The sequence below is a fragment of the Buteo buteo genome, chromosome 10, assembly GCF_964188355.1.
Source record: "Buteo buteo chromosome 10, bButBut1.hap1.1, whole genome shotgun sequence".
NCBI lineage: Eukaryota > Metazoa > Chordata > Aves > Accipitriformes > Accipitridae > Buteo > Buteo buteo.
In genome coordinates, this window is record NC_134180.1 from 3,149,416 (window position 1) to 3,169,734 (window position 20,319).

The 20,319-nt window shown below is 48.8% G+C and overlaps 1 protein-coding gene across 11 annotated transcripts in view; it reads left to right on the forward strand.

The window, feature by feature from the left end:
- The window catches only part of PTPRS (protein tyrosine phosphatase receptor type S), a 164,553-nt gene that overhangs the window by 111,363 nt on the left and 32,871 nt on the right, over positions 1 to 20,319 (forward strand). For 6 of the 11 annotated variants that reach the window (XM_075038011.1, XM_075038012.1, XM_075038010.1 and 3 more), the window contains exons 7-14: positions 4,055 to 4,324; positions 6,506 to 7,087; positions 8,018 to 8,151; positions 8,322 to 8,466; positions 14,498 to 14,803; positions 16,279 to 16,472; positions 16,912 to 16,938; positions 18,741 to 18,858. In XM_075038011.1, coding sequence (XP_074894112.1) covers positions 4,055 to 4,324; positions 6,506 to 7,087; positions 8,018 to 8,151; positions 8,322 to 8,466; positions 14,498 to 14,803; positions 16,279 to 16,472; positions 16,912 to 16,938; positions 18,741 to 18,858 — 1,776 coding nt within the window. The remainder of the gene's footprint in view (positions 1 to 4,054; positions 4,325 to 6,505; positions 7,088 to 8,017; positions 8,152 to 8,321; positions 8,467 to 14,497; positions 14,804 to 16,278; positions 16,473 to 16,911; positions 16,939 to 18,740; positions 18,859 to 20,319) is intronic. The other 5 variants (XM_075038014.1, XM_075038015.1, XM_075038019.1 and 2 more) reach the window with 2 other exon arrangements.

Genomic DNA, 20,319 nt, shown 5'->3' on the forward strand with positions numbered 1-20,319 from the left:
GGAAACCAAACATCCCTGAAGCTCAGGGAGGGTGCTTCTTGAAACCAGAAATTGGTAAAAGTATTAGATAAGTGTCTATAAAGTAGAGCCCTGACTGCCCCATCCCAGCTTTTCCTTTCCAGAGAGGGTTGTTGTTCTTTTCTTTCTGGTCCTTTGACTGTGCTGGATAGCAAAATGGAAGGAATCTCTTCACCGCATTTTTTACATGTAAAATTTCACTCTTACAGCTGCTGTGTGTGAAACCCAGCTGGATCCAGAGGTGAAATTGTTCTTGATTCAATCTCTAGCGGCACTTCAAGCTTTCTTCCCACCACCGCTTTTCTCCTCCTAGGCCCTGACCTAAACGCTGACCCAGAGATTCTCAGCTTGACAAATCTCATGTCAAGAGCCAAATCAGAGTGGTACTGCAATTAAAATGAACAGCAGCATGATGGTTCTTGGTATCCAGAGATGAGCCCTAGAAGTATTTCCTGTTACAGTAAATGAGGTTGTCACAGCCCTGAGCCATAGCAGGGATGTATCTAGGGACTCTCTGAGGTCTCCACCGTTTAACGTTGGACTTATTTTCACATCCTAGACTGGTGTGTGGATGTTTGTATATTTGTGCACGCACAGGAGTGTGTAGCTTTTTTTAAACCAGGATGCACAACAGAAGTGCTACTGCCTGTTTTGGTCTTGCATTAGCCTGCTGCTAACCCTGATCCAAATTCTCCGTTTTCGCAGAATGCGCATTGTTTTGGGCTGGCATCCAGATGTGCTGGTTGCTTCCCATTAGTTAAGTGTGACAAATGCCGTTAAAAGAGCCAAAAAGTAATGCTGCCCTGAGACCCCACGAAGCTGACCTAAACCCCGGGGTACTGCGAGGAGGGTGGGGAGAATTGCTTCGCAGTTGTTCGTGAGCGTGCTCTGCACGGCTCCGGCTCCCTGGCCCTGAGCTTGTGTTTTGTGAGTGGATCTCTTCCCTTCCCTGCCCAAAACCACACAGACAGCAGCAGTCTGTTCCCTTCAGACTCCGATTCTCAGCACTCCACATACATCAAATGATGCTTTTCAGTTATTAAATTCTGGTTTGTTCTTCCTTTCTCTTTTTTTTTTTTTTTTTTAATTTTCTGTTTTAGTTCGGTTTTATTTCTTTGTGATTAGCCTCGGTTTGAATTAATTGTCTTGTTCTGTTTCCATGACAACTCAGTGTTTGCATCCCACCTGCCGTTGTTTGTTGCTGTTGATGCTGTTTGCTGACCGGATCTTGTCCGGCATATGTCTCCCCATTTCTCCTCACCTCTTCCCACCTTGCCTCCCCTCTCCAGAAGGTTACATATCAGCCCCTCCTCAAAAGAGTCATCCCCACCCCAGATCTGTCTGCATGTTGACCCCACTTGTTTCTTTTCGAGTTCTCTCCATGTTGTCTCAGATTGTGACTGGTGTGGTCTTCACATGGCTCCATTTTCTGAAATGCGGTACCTCCTGAAGCAGACAGTGGACAGAAAGACAGAGTAGGCAACAGGGACGTACCCTCATGTCTAGGGCTAAAAGTCTTCCATAGCGGTGTGACAGGAGGAAGAAAGGAGCATGTTGCTTGGTCTCTTGAGCCAGTGCTGGTGTCTGAGGTTGTGCGAATACCGTGGTACTCTCCTTACACCTTTCTCTAAGCAGAAAGTCATCTTCTAGTCTTAGTGTCCAGGTGAGTTTGCAGTCTCTCCCTCCCCAGTCCAGTCCCCTCCCCAGCTACATTGGAGGTGAGAGCATGCTATCCATTCTCTTTGCAAATCCATGCATGCAGGAATTCTCCTTTGACATCTCTGAGCTCCTAATGCTGCAAATCTGGAAGTCTTCTCTTCCTTGCCTCTCAGTACTGGTTCCTGGGTTCTGGTAACCATGCAGGAAAGGATCTGATAGCACGATGGGAAGAGCACACCTTTCTATGAAGACACCTCCTTGCCAGCTTGCAGGAAGAGGCAGGGGCTATATTTGGCTTTTGTTTAACAAAGCCCCACTAAATGGAAAACAGCTACTACCTCTCCTGGCAGCGCCCTTCCCATCTGAAAAGATCATAATGTTGAGCAGCAGCCAGGGAAGTGGGCTGGAAGATAAATACTGGAAAAACCCAAGACATCAGTTCCAGGGGACATCTGAAGGCACTAGGACTTGGGAAGAGCAATGGCAGGCTAAGCTCTGATGTCCTTTGCATTGCTTTTGCATGGATGCAGTTGCCACTGATTTGTTAGAGAGGTTGTTCAGAGGGGTTATCTGGGAATAGGACAGCAGGGACAGATATTTTTCAGGCCCCCAGCACTCCTAACTCTCCTGCCCCTTCGCTCACCCTACCTGAGGGGAGTTGACTGCATGGCTGTCTCTGAAGCTGGAGGAATCCTGCACTCCTTTTCTCCTTAGTCTGCTGCTGTGCCTGCATCTTCTCGGGGTCTGTATCCTTTTGTCTTTGCTTGCGGGATGGGACCTTGCCCTCAGCTCTCTCCCTAAGGCCCCTCTGATCCACTTAACGTTTCTCCTTTGTCTGTTCTCCCGCTTTCACCCCTAAGGAAGAGCACCCACCTCGGCCACCCAGCCAGCCCAGTTAGTTCAGAAAATGGAGCCAAGGAAACCGCACCCTCCCCTTTGCGTCCATGTTCTTATTGTGTAAGGTCTGGAAGCTGCATCCACCTCTCTGCTAAGGAGATGCACAGAACATGTCACTGTTTTCTCAACGTTAAAGTTTCATTACCTTGTTTTTCTTATTAATTCTATTCTATTTATTATTCCGCCAGGGCTGAGATGTGACAATGTGAGCCACCACATTGGGTCACATCAGCTAGAAAAAGTATGCAGCATTAAAGTGGGTTTCCCCCTCCCCTCCCTCTCTTTCTCTCTCTTCTTTCTCCCTTCCCCTCCTTGTTCTCCTTCTCCTTGTCTTCCTTTCTTTCTCTGTCGCTCACTTTCTATTCAGTATCCATGTGGGCATTTGCTAGCCGCCCATAAATTATATTTCTCTGCATTTCCTCTCTCTTTCTATCTTTTTCTCTCTCTCTTTTTTACCTATTTTGCATGATGTTTGTGACTCTGAGAGCTGCATCTATCAATGGAACCGTGTCAGATCTTAAAGAGGCTTCGTTAGGGTTTCTATACCCGAAAACCACAAAAATTTCATTAGAGTTTCTCATCTTTTCCACACTCTTTCTCGCTCCAGGGGGACTGCCTCCCCCTGGACGGTTCTCACACGCAGACACTAACTAAATTCTGTCCCGCTCCGGGGACTCCCTCTCCTCCCAGTTTTTATATTTTTGCCTCTTTACTTTTCAAGTGGTGTCTCTCTGGCATTTGGGGATGTGATACTTCTCTCTTTGTTGAATTCTCTGGGTCCAACAAGGCAAAATCTTGAGAAGTTTCCATCTCCATCCCAGCCTTCTCCTCGCCATCACCCCACCTCTGCAGCATCCTTCGGGCACGGAGCGGCCGGTGGGAGAGGGCCCCTCTCCGGAGACAGAGGAGGCACCTGGACCATTTCAGGCCGTGGTGGTGGAGGAGCTGTTTTGTTTTGATGTGGGAGAAGGTGATATGGGAGTCAGACTCCACTGGAAAAGGGGAGGAGCAGGTTTCCCGGGGCGCGGAGCGGGGAGCTGGGGGCCCCAGCGGCTGTGGAGGAGATTTTTCGACGCTCGCCATGCCAGCTCTTGCCAGTAAAGATGAGAAATTACTAATAAATTTTTGTGTATTTATCTGTGCTGTGATGGGTCTAATCTTGATCAATGGAACCCTGTTGCTATGAAATATCGCTTTTATGTCTATATTCTATATATTGTTTGTGAAGTAAAAATTTATTTGAAGTTTAATTTTTTTGGTTTTTGGTTTTTGATTTTTTAATTTATTTGTTTTTTGTTTTGTTTTTAATGAAGGAAGAAAATAAATGATGACAAACCCCATCTATATTTAAATTATCTTTTGCTCTTTTTTCTTTTTCTCCCTTTTCTTCTTTTTCTTTTCTTTCTTTCTTTTTTTGTTTGGTTTTTGTTTTGTTTTGTTTTGTTTTGTTTTTTGTTACCTCTGTGCGTCTCATCCACAGTTCGCCGTGTGGCCCCTCGCTTCTCCATCTTACCCGTCAGCCATGAAATCATGCCCGGTGGCAACGTCAACATCACCTGCGTGGCCGTGGGTTCGCCCATGCCATACGTCAAGTGGATGCAGGGAGCAGAGGACCTGACGCCTGAAGATGACATGCCTGTGGGCCGTAATGTCTTGGAGCTCACGGATGTCAAGGACTCAGCCAACTACACGTGTGTGGCCATGTCCAGTCTGGGAGTCATAGAAGCCGTTGCTCAGATCACGGTGAAATGTAAGAGAGTGTGAGCACGCCTGCGTGAGCGAGTGCGTGGGTTCCCCGACTGCATGTTTGTAGGAGCGTGCATGCACAAGCGTGCGAGCTGCTGCATGGGTGTATATATGTGCAAGGCACGTGTTGGGTGCACGGTCGTAACAGGGTGTCTGAGCATGTATGCAAAGCAAATGTGGGCACGTGTCACGTTCATGCATGTGAGCATTTGTAGATACATGGTCGTGCCTGTCAGCCTTCACCGGTGCATGAGTGGGAATGTCACTGTGTGACTGTGTGGGTACCTGTTCCTGCTCGTGTCTTTGTCTGTTTGCATGGGGTGAGCCTGTGACTGTCTGATCTGCACATGAGGAGTCTGGGGACACAATTATGCATGTAAAAAGGTAGTCGTGCATGAGTGCGTGTGTGTGTGTGTGCACGGGAGAAGAAGCAATGTGGCTGTATGGGCATGTGGGTGCCTGACCGCATGTGTATAAGTCTGTGTTGTTACAAGCCTGTAGGTACCTGCGTAGGTATGTGAGCATGAGCAGGAAGACAAACTCGTGCACCATGTGTGCCATGTGCTGGGATCTGTGCATGCATCTTTGGGGATCCCGCACACAAAGAAATCCACAGCGAAGGGGAAGCTGGTGGCTTGAGATCTTTCCTTGCTTTAGGACAACTGAGCTGTTTGTTATGAAGAAAACTGTGATTCAAACCCCTGCATGCTTGTTTCTGTCCTGGGGTATGAGGCTGGCTGGGCAGTTTGCAAGGAGCCTTGGATGGCTTGAAGCCTGCATGCCATCCTGTTCCAAGGTTAGAGATTCAGCCAAGACCCTGAGGATCTCTGGCATGTATGCCCTTGCAGTAGAGCCTAGTTCCAGCATCTTAGTGGCCTTTGTTGCCTCAGCAAGAGGGGGAATAACCCCAGCTTCCAGCTAGCAATTCCCAAGAGGAGCACGGGTGCAATCTTCAATCTATTCTGTCCTCGGCAGGGGTGTATTAAAACCCAAGCGGGATGCCCCTGTGGTTGGGTGAGTGTAGAGCTCTTTGTATGAGCTGGTGTCTGCTCTGAGTGATGGCATTGCCCATGAGGGATCTGCGGAGAGAACGGGTGGGAAAGAATGCGGGCGGGTGGGGGAGAGGAGGAAAAATACTTTGGAGAAGGGGAGGGCTAAAGAAAAACAAGCCTGTTGTATCAGCGCATCTGACTAAGGAAGGTCTGACAGTAGAAATGAGTAGGGACTAGTGAATCTTGACATGACGCTCATCCTGAGCTTTTGCACAGGGAGTGGGCTCGTGCTAGCAGAAGGATGCCTGGGGCTGGACTGAGGTGCTCTTTATTTTCCTGAGTATTTTCTTCCTTCCCCTCTTTCCCTGTCTTACACTATCAATTTGAAAAGCTGCTGTGTAAGATAACATTGCTTCTGCTTCCATCTATCCTGTCTCCTCAGATGGGGAATCTTGCCCTGCTGGTACCTTCTGCCTTTTGTCATTTCACTTGTATTCTGTTCCCCCTTATGTTCCTGCGTGTAAGCATCTGCAATCTTTCCCAGTCAGAAGATGAAAGGAGAAGTTAGAGCTTTGAGGTGCTCAAGTCTAGAGAAGATGAGGCTGGAAAGAGTCTAAAGCCTGTAGTGAGGAAAACACGTAAAGCTTGCTGTTAAAGGTGTCCGACATTTAGCGTGCAGTGTCTAGCAAGCTCCAAAGGTAGCCTTCTGGATGAGGGACAGGGGAGATGAGTATTAACACGTTTGTGGCTTGAGAGGAAGCACTCCAAGTTTTTATAGTTTTCTAGTTCTGGAGAGTGCAGCCCACACTATACTGTTACCTGCACACTAAACATGGAGAGATTCAGCAGTGCCAGAGCCGGGCTGCCAGCGCTGTTTCAGAAGATCTGATTACGTGCTCGGAAGGAGCTCCTGCGAAACTGCTTTTCCTTACTGCCATGTGAGCCGGCGGATGTGCAGCTGAAGTCTGTGCTAATGATTCCAGATGTTTAGCTGAACGCTTTCCTTTTGATGGAGCAGTTTAAGGAGGATAATAGAGTGCATAACTAGGTTCATAATATTTCAGCAGCACTTTACTGAACTGCCGCACTGTGATTGGTACTGTGCCTCTGGCTCCTATAGCCCTAACTAGCCCAATTAGGCACCATTTCAGCATATGTTTTTTTTTTTAATGTCTGTTCTTCCTGATTCTCAGCACTCCCCAAGGCTCCTGGGACGCCAGTGGTGACAGAGACGACAGCGACAAGTATCACCATCACCTGGGACTCTGGAAATCCAGACCCTGTGTCCTACTATGTCATTGAATACAAGTCTAAAAGCCAGGATGGACCATATCAGATCAAAGAGGACATCACCACCACACGCTACAGTATTGGGGGGCTCAGCCCCAACTCTGAGTACGAGATCTGGGTCTCTGCAGTCAACAGCATCGGGCAGGGGCCTCCCAGTGAGTCTGTGGTCACTCGCACGGGGGAACAAGCTCCTGCCAGTGCCCCCCGTAATGTGCAGGGACGAATGCTGAGCAGCACCACCATGATCATCCAGTGGGAGGAACCGGTGGAGCCCAACGGGCAGATCCGTGGCTATCGTGTATATTATACCATGGAGCCTGATCAACCTGTCAGCAACTGGCAGAAGCACAACGTGGATGACAGCCTCCTGACCACGGTGGGCAGCCTTCTTGAGGATGAAACCTACACGGTCCGGGTCCTGGCCTTCACCTCCGTGGGAGACGGGCCTCTTTCCGATCCCATCCAGGTTAAGACGCAGCAAGGAGGTGAGCACCTGTGTTACTAACCTTGGATGCACTGGGCTGCAGGAGGGAGAGGTGTTGGTTTATAGAATTATCCAGCTGTGGCTGCCATGTCACCAGAGCGTTTATGTCTTTATTGGTTCAGTTTGGTTAAAATAGAAATCTTCGGTGAGGAAGCTCAGTCCAGTGACTGGAGCCGGGGAGCCTGGTGCATGATTTCTGATCTGTTTTTTCTCGGAAAGGTGGTTGCTTAAATGGGTGTGGCAAGCAATTATGTAAAGAGAATCCATTTCTGCTGTGCCCTGTTTAAAAGTGAGGTATCTTATTGCTTCCAGTTTCTAAATGTCTATAATAGACCTAAAAGCACTCACTGCCCAGGAAATGGTGAAGCTTAACTCTTCTTAAAGTACCCAGAAACTACCTTCTCAGAGACGTGTGGGGAATGAGCCTTATTTTGCCTTTTTCTAAAAGGGGAGCAAACCAAAGCCTTAATTGTCACAGCAGATGTATTGAGCTGAGAACAAAAGATGTTTTATCACAGGTTGTCACCCAGCATGCTTTTGGATGCTCTGCTTATGGCATGGGGTGCTGGTGAGGAAACCCTGCATCCTCAATGGGCTGTTCATGGGCTTCCCACTTCCAGAATCCTTTAATACTGGGGATTAGTGGGAAGGGCTGTATCCTGCACTGCTAAGAAAGAGGCATGTGATCCAGTAGGACTCTTCCATCTCCAGCAGCTCTGGACATGCTTGAGTTCTGCAGTGGGATTTAACCCTGCCCTGCTTTAGAAGAAGGGCCTGCCCAGTCTACAGCGTGGCGTTTTGCTGCTGACATGCTCTTCACACAAAGGCTTTGAAGAAAACAGGATAGGAGTCTTGAATTAGCCAACTTAATGTGGTTTCTCCTGTCTCTCATCTTGCCTTCTCTGCCCCGTCGGCTCCTTGTTTGTGTCAGTTCCTGGGCAGCCGATGAACTTCCGAGCAGAAGCCAAGACGGAGACGAGCATCGTGTTGTCGTGGAGCCCTCCCCGCCAGGAGATCATAGTGAAGTATGAGCTCCTCTATAAGGAAGGAGACCACGGCAGGGAGGTGAGTCCGGAGAGGAGCAGCGCAAAGGGTTGGGGCCCCGAGGAGCATCCCAGCCCTCCGGTCCCCGAGGTGGCTGAGAGAGGGGAGTAGGGCAGGTGTCCCCAGGCAGGGCTCGCCTCTGCTCCTTTTTGTTTGTTTTTATTTTTTTCTTCCCCCCTCGCCCATCTCAGGTGCCGAAGAACTTCGAGCCAACGACCTCCTTCACTGTGGAAGGCCTGAAGCCCAACACTGAGTATGTCTTCCGACTGGCTGCCCGCTCGGCTCTGGGCCTGGGGGCCTTCACCCCGGAGGTCAGAGAGCGCACCTTGCAGTCTAGTAGGTGTCTCTCCTTTTCCCACCCTTCTCTGAGGGGAAGACAGTCAGGGAGCCAGAGATGGTGGGCACAGGGGTACGGAGCTGTGGGGCGGACGTTCGCGGTGCTGCGGCTTATCCCACGTCTGGGGTTCCTCTGCAGGGAGGTGGGTGGTGGCGGGGGGCACCTCTGGGACCTGCTGCCTTCTCCCTTTGCTGCCCCAGATAGCTGAGATGTGAACGAAGAGTGGGGCTGGTGCATGCTTTTGGAGTTGGGGGGGGGTGGTGATGGGAGGCCAGTTAGCACCATCCACTTGGTGGGGTGGGGAGCAGTGAAGAGCTTGTTGATGGGCCACGCTGGCCCGTGGTGCTGAGCATGCTCAGGGAGGACAGCACCCCACCGTCGTGCAGCAGCTTGCCTGTCCACCAGCAGAAACTGAGCAGCAGCTGTCCGGAAGGGGGGCACAAGCAATGGAGCAGGGAGACAGTGGGGGAATTGGGAGGAAGAGGAGAAGGGAAGGTGATTAATCAAAAGTCCAACGTTTTCACCAGCCTTTGGGAAAGCAGTCCTCATGCTCTTTTCCATGAGCGACTTCGTAGCCTCGGGGAGGAAGGCTTGCTGGCCCAGCGAGCGCTGGGAAGAGTCCCGTTTGGGCTCCGGCAGAGCGGGAGAGAGAGGAGTCATGTGGAGGCTGTGGGGGGGATATTAATGACACCAGGATGGAGCGTACGCAACCAAAATGTGCTGGTTTTAGTTTAATGGATTGTCTCCCTTCGCTGTTGCCCTGGGGACAATAACCCTGGATGGCAATATTTCAACCTGGGCTTTTCACAGATCTTTGCTTTTAAATGAGGTGTTTTTTCACTGCATGAGTGGCTGTGGCAGCTGTTCTTTGTGTTTTCTGTCTCCTCTCATCTCTACTAAATCACTCCGCTGCAGTTTGGAGTAGCTGGGAGCAGAACTAACTCAGAAATGGCTCTGGTCACCAGTGTGAGGAGAGAGAGCGCCTGCTCCCATCTCTCAGAGTCCTTAACAAGGGAGAGCAGTGGGCTCTTGGCTGGGCACCTGCCCCATCTTTTCGTTTTAATTGTCACATCCTGCTGTCTCTCTGTCTCTTCCCCTGTCTCTCTCCTTCTCTTTCTCTCCCCCCCAGGAGTGGGAGGAAAGGGGAGTCTGTTTCTGCATAGGCAGAATTCCTTACTGGGGCTTTCTCAGGCCTCCAGTCCTTTCAAAGATATTTTGTTTTCTTCTTTCCTTCAAATGTTTTTCCCCTTTTTTCCTTGTATTTTTTTTTTCTTATTCTCTCCATGTATCGAAAGAAAATCCTTTCCTGACTCTGCTGCAAATCTGCTGGTTCTGATCCCAGTATGGTACTGTCAGAGGGAGCATCACTGTGGGGTGGGGGAAAATGAACTGAAAGGAACTGAAAAATAAGTGTCAAACTTACTCACACTCTGCTTCTGTTTTCCAAGGGGTTTCCCTCCTTGAGATTCATGGGGATGGGAGGAAAAGAGGGTCTGGGATTTGTGCTTTCTGGTTCAATAAAAACAGGCTGAAAGAGGGGTGTGGGAGCTGACGGCAGTAGGGCTTAGCGATGCTGAAAATTTTTCCCTAAAGGGTGAAGAGAAGGGGATCTGGGAAAGGGGAAGGCTTTGGGGCTTTTTCTAACTTGGCACCTGCCCAGAATGAGGCCTGGTTTATTTCTGTGTAGCTCAGCTTTCATAGGGATAGTTTCATTAATTTAACACTCTTAAGAACATCAGCTGGGAACTGTCAGTGTCCTGTAACACGGTGAAACATTTTTTCCTGGCTGGCTGTTGGAGGAACGAGTCAATTCTCCCTGGTCCGGGTGACATCCTTCGGCTCACAGACCTTCTGGCTCGGGACAGGCTTTTGTGTCTTCCCTCTGCAGCTCCTTTTCCGTTCAGCTCCTCCTTGGCCCGCTCCATGGCTCTTCTTTCTTTTCTCTTCTGCTGTCTGCTTGCCTGCCTGCATGCTCTAGCAGCCTGATGAAACCAGCTCCCTGCTCTCTGTCTGTCTGTCTCTTGCTGGGCGGTTTCACACCACGATGGCATCTTGTCTCTGCAACAGCAAAGCCTCCTTCGTCCTCCCGCAGCCTGCCGAGGCGTTCGGTGCTCTTCCCCTCCTAGCTCAGCTGGCAAGCATGTGCCTGCATGCCGCAGCCCTCCCTGCATTGCACACCTTTCTGCACAACACCCTCCACCTCCCTGTCAGGGTGGCTCCTCCTGAGCATCATAACCAAAGTAAAATCCATTAAACTAAAGGTAAAGTATCTTTTTCTTCTTGAAGTAGCTGGGTTTTAACTCTTCAAGTACCAGAGACGTAGATGGTAAAAATAACAGAATCTCGTGGTTGGAGGAAGCTGGTTTGCCCTTTCTAACTAGCCATGACCTTCCCAGGGCTCCTTGGCAACTCTCCTACTCAGAAATTTCAGAGCGCAAAGCATACATCAACAGACAGGGGTGGCAGGGTGGGTGCTGTGAGGCTGCATGTGCAGGTGTAGAGGAACGATGGGGCTTTCTTACCCTCTGTTCCTTCCTAAGAAAGGATGTTTCCCCCACCCATTAGCTCTGCTCTCCTTCCCTTCCCCCTTCCTCACAGTATATGAAGTGAACGAAACTTATACAAAGTCTATGGTACCTAAAGGGTTAAAAAACATTGTATTGTACAAGGTCAGTAAGGGTCATTCTTGTGGCTTGGACAGTCAACTTTAAAGCATGTAAAAGATGCAGTTCAGGTGAGTACTGGCTGGTCTCAAGCGGATTCACAAATACAGTCCACCCTGTCGCCGCAGGCTCACGCACCCGTGTGTGGATCTGCACACGCTCCTGTATGGCCTGGAGCCCACGGGAGGGCGGGGAGGGGTTCCCAAAGAGCTGTCTGCCTGGTAAAAACAGAGGCCAGCAGACAAAAGGTGACGATCTCCTGGCTGGAGGGCTCTTGCCTGTGCTGTGGCTCCCTTTCCAGCAAAGGGGCTTGTTGCAGAGGTCAGCTCGCAGCCTCCGGTTTGGGCTGCGGTGCTTTGCGTCCTGCACGCAGCTCCTGCCTTCTCGATGCTGTCGCCACGCACGCATGCACGTCTCCAGGGTCGCACAGGTTGGGCTGGATTGTGAAGGAAACTCACAGTGCCATGAACTCCCCAGATGCGTCTCCAGTATGGCCAGCCAGCACTTGGTGGCTGTTTTCATCCAGGTGCTGTAGTCGATGAGAGTGACGGGGAGGGGGTCTGGGTGGGATCTGGGCCTTCTCCCCCATCACCCACCCACCCACCCTGCCTTTTTGACCAGAGAAAGCGCAAACCATCCCAAAAGGAGGCCTCGCTCCAGGGCCTCTCGGTAGGTCCCTGTGCTGGAGCGTAGAGGGTGAGTGAGCAAGCGAGTGTGACCACGCGCAGCAGCTGCCAGTGCAAACAGTGAACCCAAGTGCCAGCTGGAGCTCCCGCTCTGCTTACTGGGGCTTTCATAATGAGTTTCAGGATGGAAAGGGTAGGTCAGGTCAGACCCTCTCTGCAGTGGGTTTCTCAGCCGTGGTGGCTTTGGCTGGACTGCTAAGCAGGAAAGGTGGCTTTTAATACTACCGGCCCCTGATAGGGAGAAAAAAAGAAGCAAACAGCATCATGGCAGGCACTGGAAAAGGGTTGAGTCTTTTTCTCCATAACCTGAAAGGGACTTGAGTTGCTTCTGGGGTGTGGGAAGGAGCAGTGCACCTCCGTTCTGGAGATATCGGTGCTGCATCAGTTACAGCAGATGGAGAGAGCTATAGGGGGAAGGAAATCCATCAGCGGGAATCTGCCGCCCTGCTCTCTGGTCTCTGTACAGGTAGCTTAGTAAAAGAGAATAGATTGGGCTCCAAAATTGCCATTACTCCCACAGCTAGGGTTCTGGTGGCGGGGGGGGAGTAACTCAGTCGGGGGAGCTAGCAGTGGGGCAGGGTGGCATTTGAAAAGCCAGTCATGTGCAGAAACCCACCAGGAGCTTGGTCTGGCCTCGTAGCTCAGATTCTCTTGTTCTCTCGTAAGAAAGTCTTATAAGTTAGCAGTTGAAGCGTGGAAGGTAGGTAAACAGACTGGGAATGTTCTGGAAGGAGTCACTTTTTATATCAGTATTATTTTATTATTATGATTTCCTTTCTGATGTTTTTTTGTTTCAAATTACTGGCTTGATTTATGTTTTATTTTCCAGTTTGTTCCTTTTGGTTTTGTTTGTTTGACATATTTTGTATTATTTTGCGTGGCTAGCCATGGCCGGGGATCGTCACCCTCTGCAGTGGGATTTCTGAGGATAAGGGTTTCATTCTGCCATTTTAAATACAGCCAAAATGTAGCAGTAAGGCATGAAAGTAGGAGGACAACACCCAAAATGTCCTACTGGACAGAGTGCTCAGCACTGCAGCATAAGGACTATCTTTACCCTTTCTGCAAAACCCACTTACTTCTGTTTAATGGAGGCACATGCAAAGCATGTGGCTTTCAGTCCAGTGCAAACTAGGCAAAGCGTGACTTGATTTAGCAGAGTCCTCAAGGCAAGCTGGGCCTAAACATCTGTTTGTGACTCAGGGATGGGAGTAAGAGGTTTGAAAAATCATTCCTCAGTAAAGAGCTTTTTGTTGATTAAAAAGCAACAGAGAAATGAGAAATGGTGACCAGCATTTATCTACTCCTGTGCTTCTTGCAGGTGATGCTTTGGGGGCTTATAAGGACAGCCCAGTTTCTGGCAGTGTCTGTAGAGACTTAAGAGCTATTTATTGCAGTTTGACTGTATCGGGTGAGATTAGATTTGCAGAGTTGCCTTGAAGATGTATCACTCTCTCTGCTTACCTGGGCTGATTGATTGTAATTAGTGATTGAAAGAAGTCTGGTCTAAGATTTCCCAAAGTGACCAGGTTACAGTTGGGATACAGAAGTGGCAGACTCTTTGTCTGGACTTCGCCAAGGTCTCAGACCCGTGGCATCTGCCTCAGCAAACCTGTATTTCTTGCCGTTTTCTGTGTATCTCGAGGCACGGCTGTGGCACAGCAGCGTGCACCACAGCACGTAATGTCTGACAGAGCTGGTGTCAGCGTCCTGCTTCCTACTGAGCAGACCATGCTAAAAATTACCTACTGCAGGTCAGTAAACACCAAAGTGAGCAGGCCTGCACTAGAAAGCCGTGGTTTACACCTTCCCCATCTCCTGAAAATCAGCTGTGAGACAGTTGACTGCTGTCACCATGAGAACATGTGGCTGTGTAGGGCCTCACTTCCAAAGGTTTCCTCCTGGGACTTCCAGAAATACCTTGATGTAGTTTAGGCAGAGAGTGCAATGGGACTTAGATGTGCTGCCACTTCTGAAAGCCACACGGGGTACCTGAATACCTTGTCAAACACGCTGCCTCGCTCCTTTGCAAGGCTTTTTTCTCTAAAACCCTCCTATCTAAACATATATTGTGGGCTGATTGCTTGGGAATATCCTGGACATGACCCCCATGGTTTTTCACCTCCTTCAGTCTGTGGACAACTAATAACTCCCATCTGGAGGTACAGACTCTTAAATTTAAGCCTCCTGGCAAAAGAGTTGCTTTTCTTACTTTTCACAGATCCCTTCAAAGAAATTCAAGATTCCAGAGACTGCAGTTTGGAAACAAGTGCTTTACCAGCCAGGGCAGGGTTTGCCAGACTGCCGTAAAACAGGGAGCTAAAGGAAAGGACTTCTGTAGGGTAAAGCTGGGTGCTTAGTTTTGTGCCAGCCACACTTACTAGAGGCAGCAGGACCCCACTTGGCTAGCCCGCTTGCTGTTTTAGTCCTTTGCTTTATAACATTTCAGTTTCGATGCCCCATTTCATTTCCGTTGGCTTTTTTTTCTTTTCATTTAAAAAAAAAAAAAGACAACAACAAAAAGCTCTCTTCTTTTTTAATTTTATCTTCCTAAACCAAATTTTTGTACGTTTTATTTTAGATTTTTTTGTTATCATTTTCCTTTTTTTTTCTTTTATCTTTCCCATCTTTTGTTTTTTCCCCCTTCTTCCCTTTCCCTCCTGAATTTTCCCCCCTCGTAGAACCGTCTGCCCCCCCTCAAGACGTAAAATGCGTCAGCACCAGATCCACCGCCATTCTGGTAAGTTGGCGGCCGCCTCCGGCTGAAAGCCAAAATGGCGTCCTGGCTGGATACAGCGTCTACTATCGAGCGCTGGACTCTGAGGACACGGAGCTTAAGGAGGTGAATGATATCCCCCCAACCACCAGTCAGATCCTACTGGAGTCCCTGGAGAAGTGGACAGAGTATCGCATCACTGTCGTGGCTCATACGGAGGTGGGGCCGGGCCCGGAGAGCTCGCCGGTTATCGTCCGGACAGATGAAGATGGTAATTGCACTTTTTCTGGTTTTCTCCCGAGTCCCCTGATGAATACGTGTCCCTGGAGTGGGCTTTTTCCCCCACTGGGGAGGACACGTCGTGTCCCTTCTCATGGCTTGTGTGGTGCAAGACCAAAGCCTGAACGGGGCCTCAACACAGCCTCCGGTCTGAGACGTGCAGCGTCCTTTGCTGCCATCTCGCCAAGCCCCTCTGAGAATTGAAGTCTGTAGGGTTGTCCTTCCCTGCTTTAGCATCGGGGGGTTTTTTGATTTCTGGGGGTTTTTTAATATCAAGTCTCTGAGCCTTGACTGCACCGCTTTTCCTGAAGAGATGCTCTTACTGAGCAGGGAAGCAGCCGAGGCAGCAAGGAAATGAAATCAGAGAAGAGGAGACGATTGCTGCCAGAAACTGTTTTAAAATATTAAGAGTTCTTCCCACACATTCCTTGTTACTAGCTCCTCTCTAAGTCAAAGTTTTGGTTAGTGGTAGAAAGGAAGAAAAAACCTCCAGCAGTGAGCAGTTTAAACTCCAGTTCAGTGGCCCAGCTCAGAGACTTTTAGCACAAACACAGATAACAAGACCTGAACTTTCCTGGTATCTACAGTAAAATAAAACCGGGAAAAAATGTGCATGTGTGCATGAAGGGAGAGCACCCTCACTGTGAGGGTAAGACCCACAAATAATATAGGTCAAGTAAATAACATATGTAAATTCCAAACTTCTCAGACTTTCTGCCTCCATCCCAAATAAAAAGCATTTTTAAAAAAGCAACAGGTTTGTCCCCAGTGTGCGTTCTGTTTCCCTGAGTATCTGCCCACATCCATATGGATGGAATACCTTGCTCAGAGAAAGTACAGTTTTCTTGCAGATGAAGCTGCCATGCACTGTATTATTATTATTATTATTATTATTATTATTATTATTATTATTATTATTATTTCAAAAAATTCAGCCCAAATTCCATCCAAGACATCTCTTGTTTCCTGCCCTGAGATTATGCAGCAGCGGTAACCACCAACCCACCTGCCCTACCTGAGAGACAAGGGAACAACTCTAAGGGAAAGTCCCCTTCTGTATCCTCTTCACCCTAACATCCCACAGGCAGGACCAGAGCTTTTCTGGCTCATTAGAAATTGGCATTGCCCTCAGAATGTGATGGGGAACTATATGGTTTCTTCCATCTGAGCAAACTGGGGACAAAGGAGCCCATGGAATATTGGCTGGACTATGAGATGGACCTATTTCCATGCATATCTCTGAGCCGTGCAGATTAGGTGCCCCAGAACTGCTTCCCTGCTTCACTGAGTAAAAGCAATGGCAGATGATGGGATGTCTAGTTTGACTGTTAAGTCTCCACCACCTTTCAGGGCTGTAGATTCAGTGTGCGTATGTCCCATAGGCAAAGTGAGTATGTCCCATAGGTGGACAGGCTCCAGATAGAAATCCCCAAGTGACTCTTAATGCCTTTTTTCCCTTCCTCGCAGTGCCCAGTGCTCCGCCTCGGAAAGTGGAGGTGGAGGTCCTGAACTCCACTGCAATCCAAGTGTTCTGGCGCTCTCCAGTCCAGAACCGCCAGCATGGCCAGATTCGCGGCTACCAGGTCCACTATGTACGCATGGAGAACGGAGAGGCCAGGGGGCTGCCCCAGATCAAGGATATCATGCTGGCTGATGCCCAGGTAAGGACTCGCCTCCTGCTCCAGTCTCCTCTTGTGGAAGGTTGCGGGGGTGGGTGCTCCAGCCTCCTTGTCTCATCCCAAGCAACATAATGCTGGAGAAAGTAGATGAGTATCTCTATGACAAGGTATATGTTGTCTTTCTGCAGTTCATTTGCACTCCCAGACAGTAGCTATTGTGGAAGAGTATGAACTGCTGTCCCAGCACTGAACTAAATACCATCCATCCTCCCTGTGTCTGGGAAGTCTTTTAAGACAGGCAAAGGCCACAGTGGAATCTACTAATTTCTCCCACTCTACTTCTTCCTTCATGCTGGCCTGGTAACTTCTGACCTTGTGTGGCTGCTTGCTCAGGGACTCCTTCCTCATGCTGTGTCTCTGTCTTTCCCTTCTTTCCCCTCTTGTATTCTCATGTGCAAAACCTCTCTTGTTCTCTGCCCAGTGGGAAACAGATGACACTGCTGAATACGTAAGTAAAAAAGTAAAAATCCTCCTATCCTGGTTCTGTCCCTTCCCTTCTCCCACTTCCTGTTGTGGTGTGATACTTTCCTTTTCCTTTATTTTTTTGCAGTGCCAGTGTGCCCATTTTAAAGCCTGTTGTTGGTGTTCCCATGCACTGTCCCCACCCTGTTAGCTTTGCTCTGCAACCCTGTGTGATTGTGTAGCTTGTCAGCACGCAGCAATGCTGCAGGGTTTTTCCCTCGGCTTTGAAGGAAGGATGTGTCTGCTGCTCCTCCATAGGGAACATTGAATTTGGGACTACCTTGAACATATGCTTAAAGATGGGCTGGTCTGCAAGCACCTCTGGCTTGTGTCTGAAAAACATGGTTAGGCTGAAAAGCATTGGGTAATCAAAGCCCCATAACTCCTAAGCTATCAGGACATGAACAAATGCTTTGTGCCCTTAAAGGGCCAAGATCCTTAGATACTCATTGATACAAAGCACTGAATCGCTATTGGCGCTTTTACCTTTTAAGTAGACCTTAAAATCAGCTTGGCTATTTCGCATTTGCTACTTCTGCTAAAATGCTAAATGTTTTCCATGATCTTACAGCTACAAAGCAGTAGGAGAAAACATTTCCTTCTTGGAATGGCAGGGTCCCAAGATAATGCACTACTAAATTGAATGTATTCATGTCTCCTAGAGATTGCCAAGTGCCCTACAAAAGTGAGGGGCCTCTCTTTTACAGATGGAGAAACTGAGTCACATGAAAGGTAAAGTCTCTTGCCTAAAATCTTAATAAAACTCAGTGGCAAGTGTGAAAGCAGAACAGGTTTCTTGACTTCTAGAAGACAGACCTGTCTCTGTAGCTAGTGGCTTCCAAACTTGTTGATCAAAATCCCACTGTTTTGAAGTTTGGCTGTTCCACTCCCTGCTCAGCTCTGGGGGCAATACAGATGTTTTCAGGACCAGCAAATTCTTCCCAAGTGCTGCCCTGAGATTTAATATTGAAAGCACAAAAGGGCAGTGGGGGTGAGGGGAAAGGAAGGCCATAAAACATGCACAACATTCACATCTCCCTCCTTTTCAGGGCCTTGGAGAAAACCCTGCTGCATATGCTCTCATCCTGTTTGATTTAGCACGGGTATTCCTTTTACAACACAGCCCTCTGAAGGGCTGAATACTTCATGGGGAAGGGCTATCCTTGAGGCCAGCCTTCTGACAAAAGCTCTTGGGAGCCAGGTGTGGTGAGGCTGATAGAGGATGGAGGAAGGAAGGTGTTGGGGATTTAGCAGAGAGCTTTAGCGTGCAAGCAGAAAATGTCGTCTTGCACTTTGCGTTAGAGCAATCCCTTTAATATTATGAAGGCATTAAAAAATATCTCTGAGGAGGGAAGGGAGGGGGGTAATGATGAAAAGAATGTAATCTCCCTGAAACCGCTGAGACCTCCTCTGAGACTGCATAGTGAAGAGGAACACTTTGAAGAGCGCAACAGCGTTTTGATGGCTGAAGCAGTTTGTGTTGAGATAGGGAATGTGTGAGAGGTAGATCTGGAAGAGAACGCACTGAACCAGGGCCCTGCAGAGACATGGTGTGTTTACAGAGAGACTGTTTGTAGCCGGAGTGTGCGTGCATCTCGCTAAGGGAACGTGGCTCTCATCCTCCTGCCAATTGCCACATCTACCCAGTTGCCCCAGAGTGTCTTGTGATTTCAGATTCAGTGAATGTTCCTGCATGCTAGAAAAGGCTGAGACTCCTGCAAGGAGAGATCTACCCGTGTGTATGTACCTGAATGCTTACATGATTTTCCTTTGGAATCTCACAAACAGGAAATGATCATTGCTGGGCTCCAGCCTGAGACTGCATATTCCATTACCGTAGCCGCCTACACCATGAAGGGAGATGGTGCTCGCAGCAAACCGAAAGTGGTCACCACGAAGGGTGCAGGTAAGAGTCTTCTCCTGAACTGTTGGGATTCACCAGTTTCCTAAAGCCAAGAAGCGTTTTCTCCAGACGCAGCTTCTTTCATCCCACTCCCTTCATGAAGGACAGACTCGCAACAAATACCATGCTGCCCTGAAGACAAAATTATTTCCAGGGAGGCAGAAACCCCTTCATTCCTCACGTGTACCTCTCACTAAATGACATATTTTTCTGTCCAGTGCTGCAGAAAGCCCAGACACACCCAGAAATGCAACAGAGGATGAGTTCATTGCTTGTAATCTCTTGTGCTATAAACTCCAGTGCACCAGAAGTAAAGAGAATCTCTGCCTGATCTGACACTCTGGAGAGACTGTGTAGCTTTGGTGGTTGGCGCACACAGGTACCCTTGGGAACGGGAGAGCCAGAGGTCTGCTGTCATGGTGTTGACTTGCAAAGTTCTGAAAAGCAGCAGGAAGACAGTGGTGGCTTATACTGCCTACTCTTCTTCCAGTATCGTCTCTGAATATATGACCCCTCTTTGCTTAGGAGTAGCAGAGGGAAAAGTACTGACAGTATTGACCTTTCCTCACTAGCATTTCTGGGACCTGGGCTCAGTCTGCACATACCATCCAGATTCATTCTTCCTTTTGACCTATTCTTTATGGCAAAGTATCTGTCAGCCTCAGAACAGAGGATGTGGTGCCAAGCTAGGGTGGCAGGGCCTAAACAGAGGGATGACAAAGGGCAACAGGGTATCCTTTGCTCCTCCAAACAGTTGTGCTGCAGGCAGAAAGGAGAGGTACACACTCCACCTGTCCTCTCAGCATCTGCATTCCTGTGGTTTCTGCTCTCACAGCTAAACCGCTGCTCTGCATTATGGGAAGGGGTTTGTGCAGTGGGGGGAGACTATGGTGCCTAGACCTGGAGTTGTCCCTCATCCAGCCCATCTCTTGTTGGACTGTGATTACCTTCTCTCACCCCATTTTGCTCATGCTCTTTCTTTTGTTCCTGCTGTCAGATGATGGCTTTCTCCCCTTTTCATTTCTTTTCTTTGTCTACTAACCTCCCAACCCTGGCTGTTTATTTTCTTCTTAGTTTTGAGGCAGTCATCTTCACTCTGCTTGTAGCAGCTGCATAAACTGACATCATCCCTTCTTTCTGGAAGGACATTGCTCTCTGCTTCTGCAGGGATTGAAGGCCTTCGGTCAGCACTGCGTAATTAACCTGGAAACCTCTGCTCGGGCTCTGGAGGCAGCACAGACACTCAACTGAGTGTACAGGACAGAGAGGGCTCAGGAGCCCTGGCCTGGAACACATAGGGCTGGAGCTGCAGCTAACCTCCATGCCCTTGCTTTTTCCCTGCCCTAACTCACATCTTCATCTCATTTTATGTTCTTGTGTTCAGACAAGTGAATGGGATTTGAGCCTTTCTCTCCTCTCTTGCTTCTCCTGCCTAGTTAAGAGAACGTTACACAAGAGAACAAG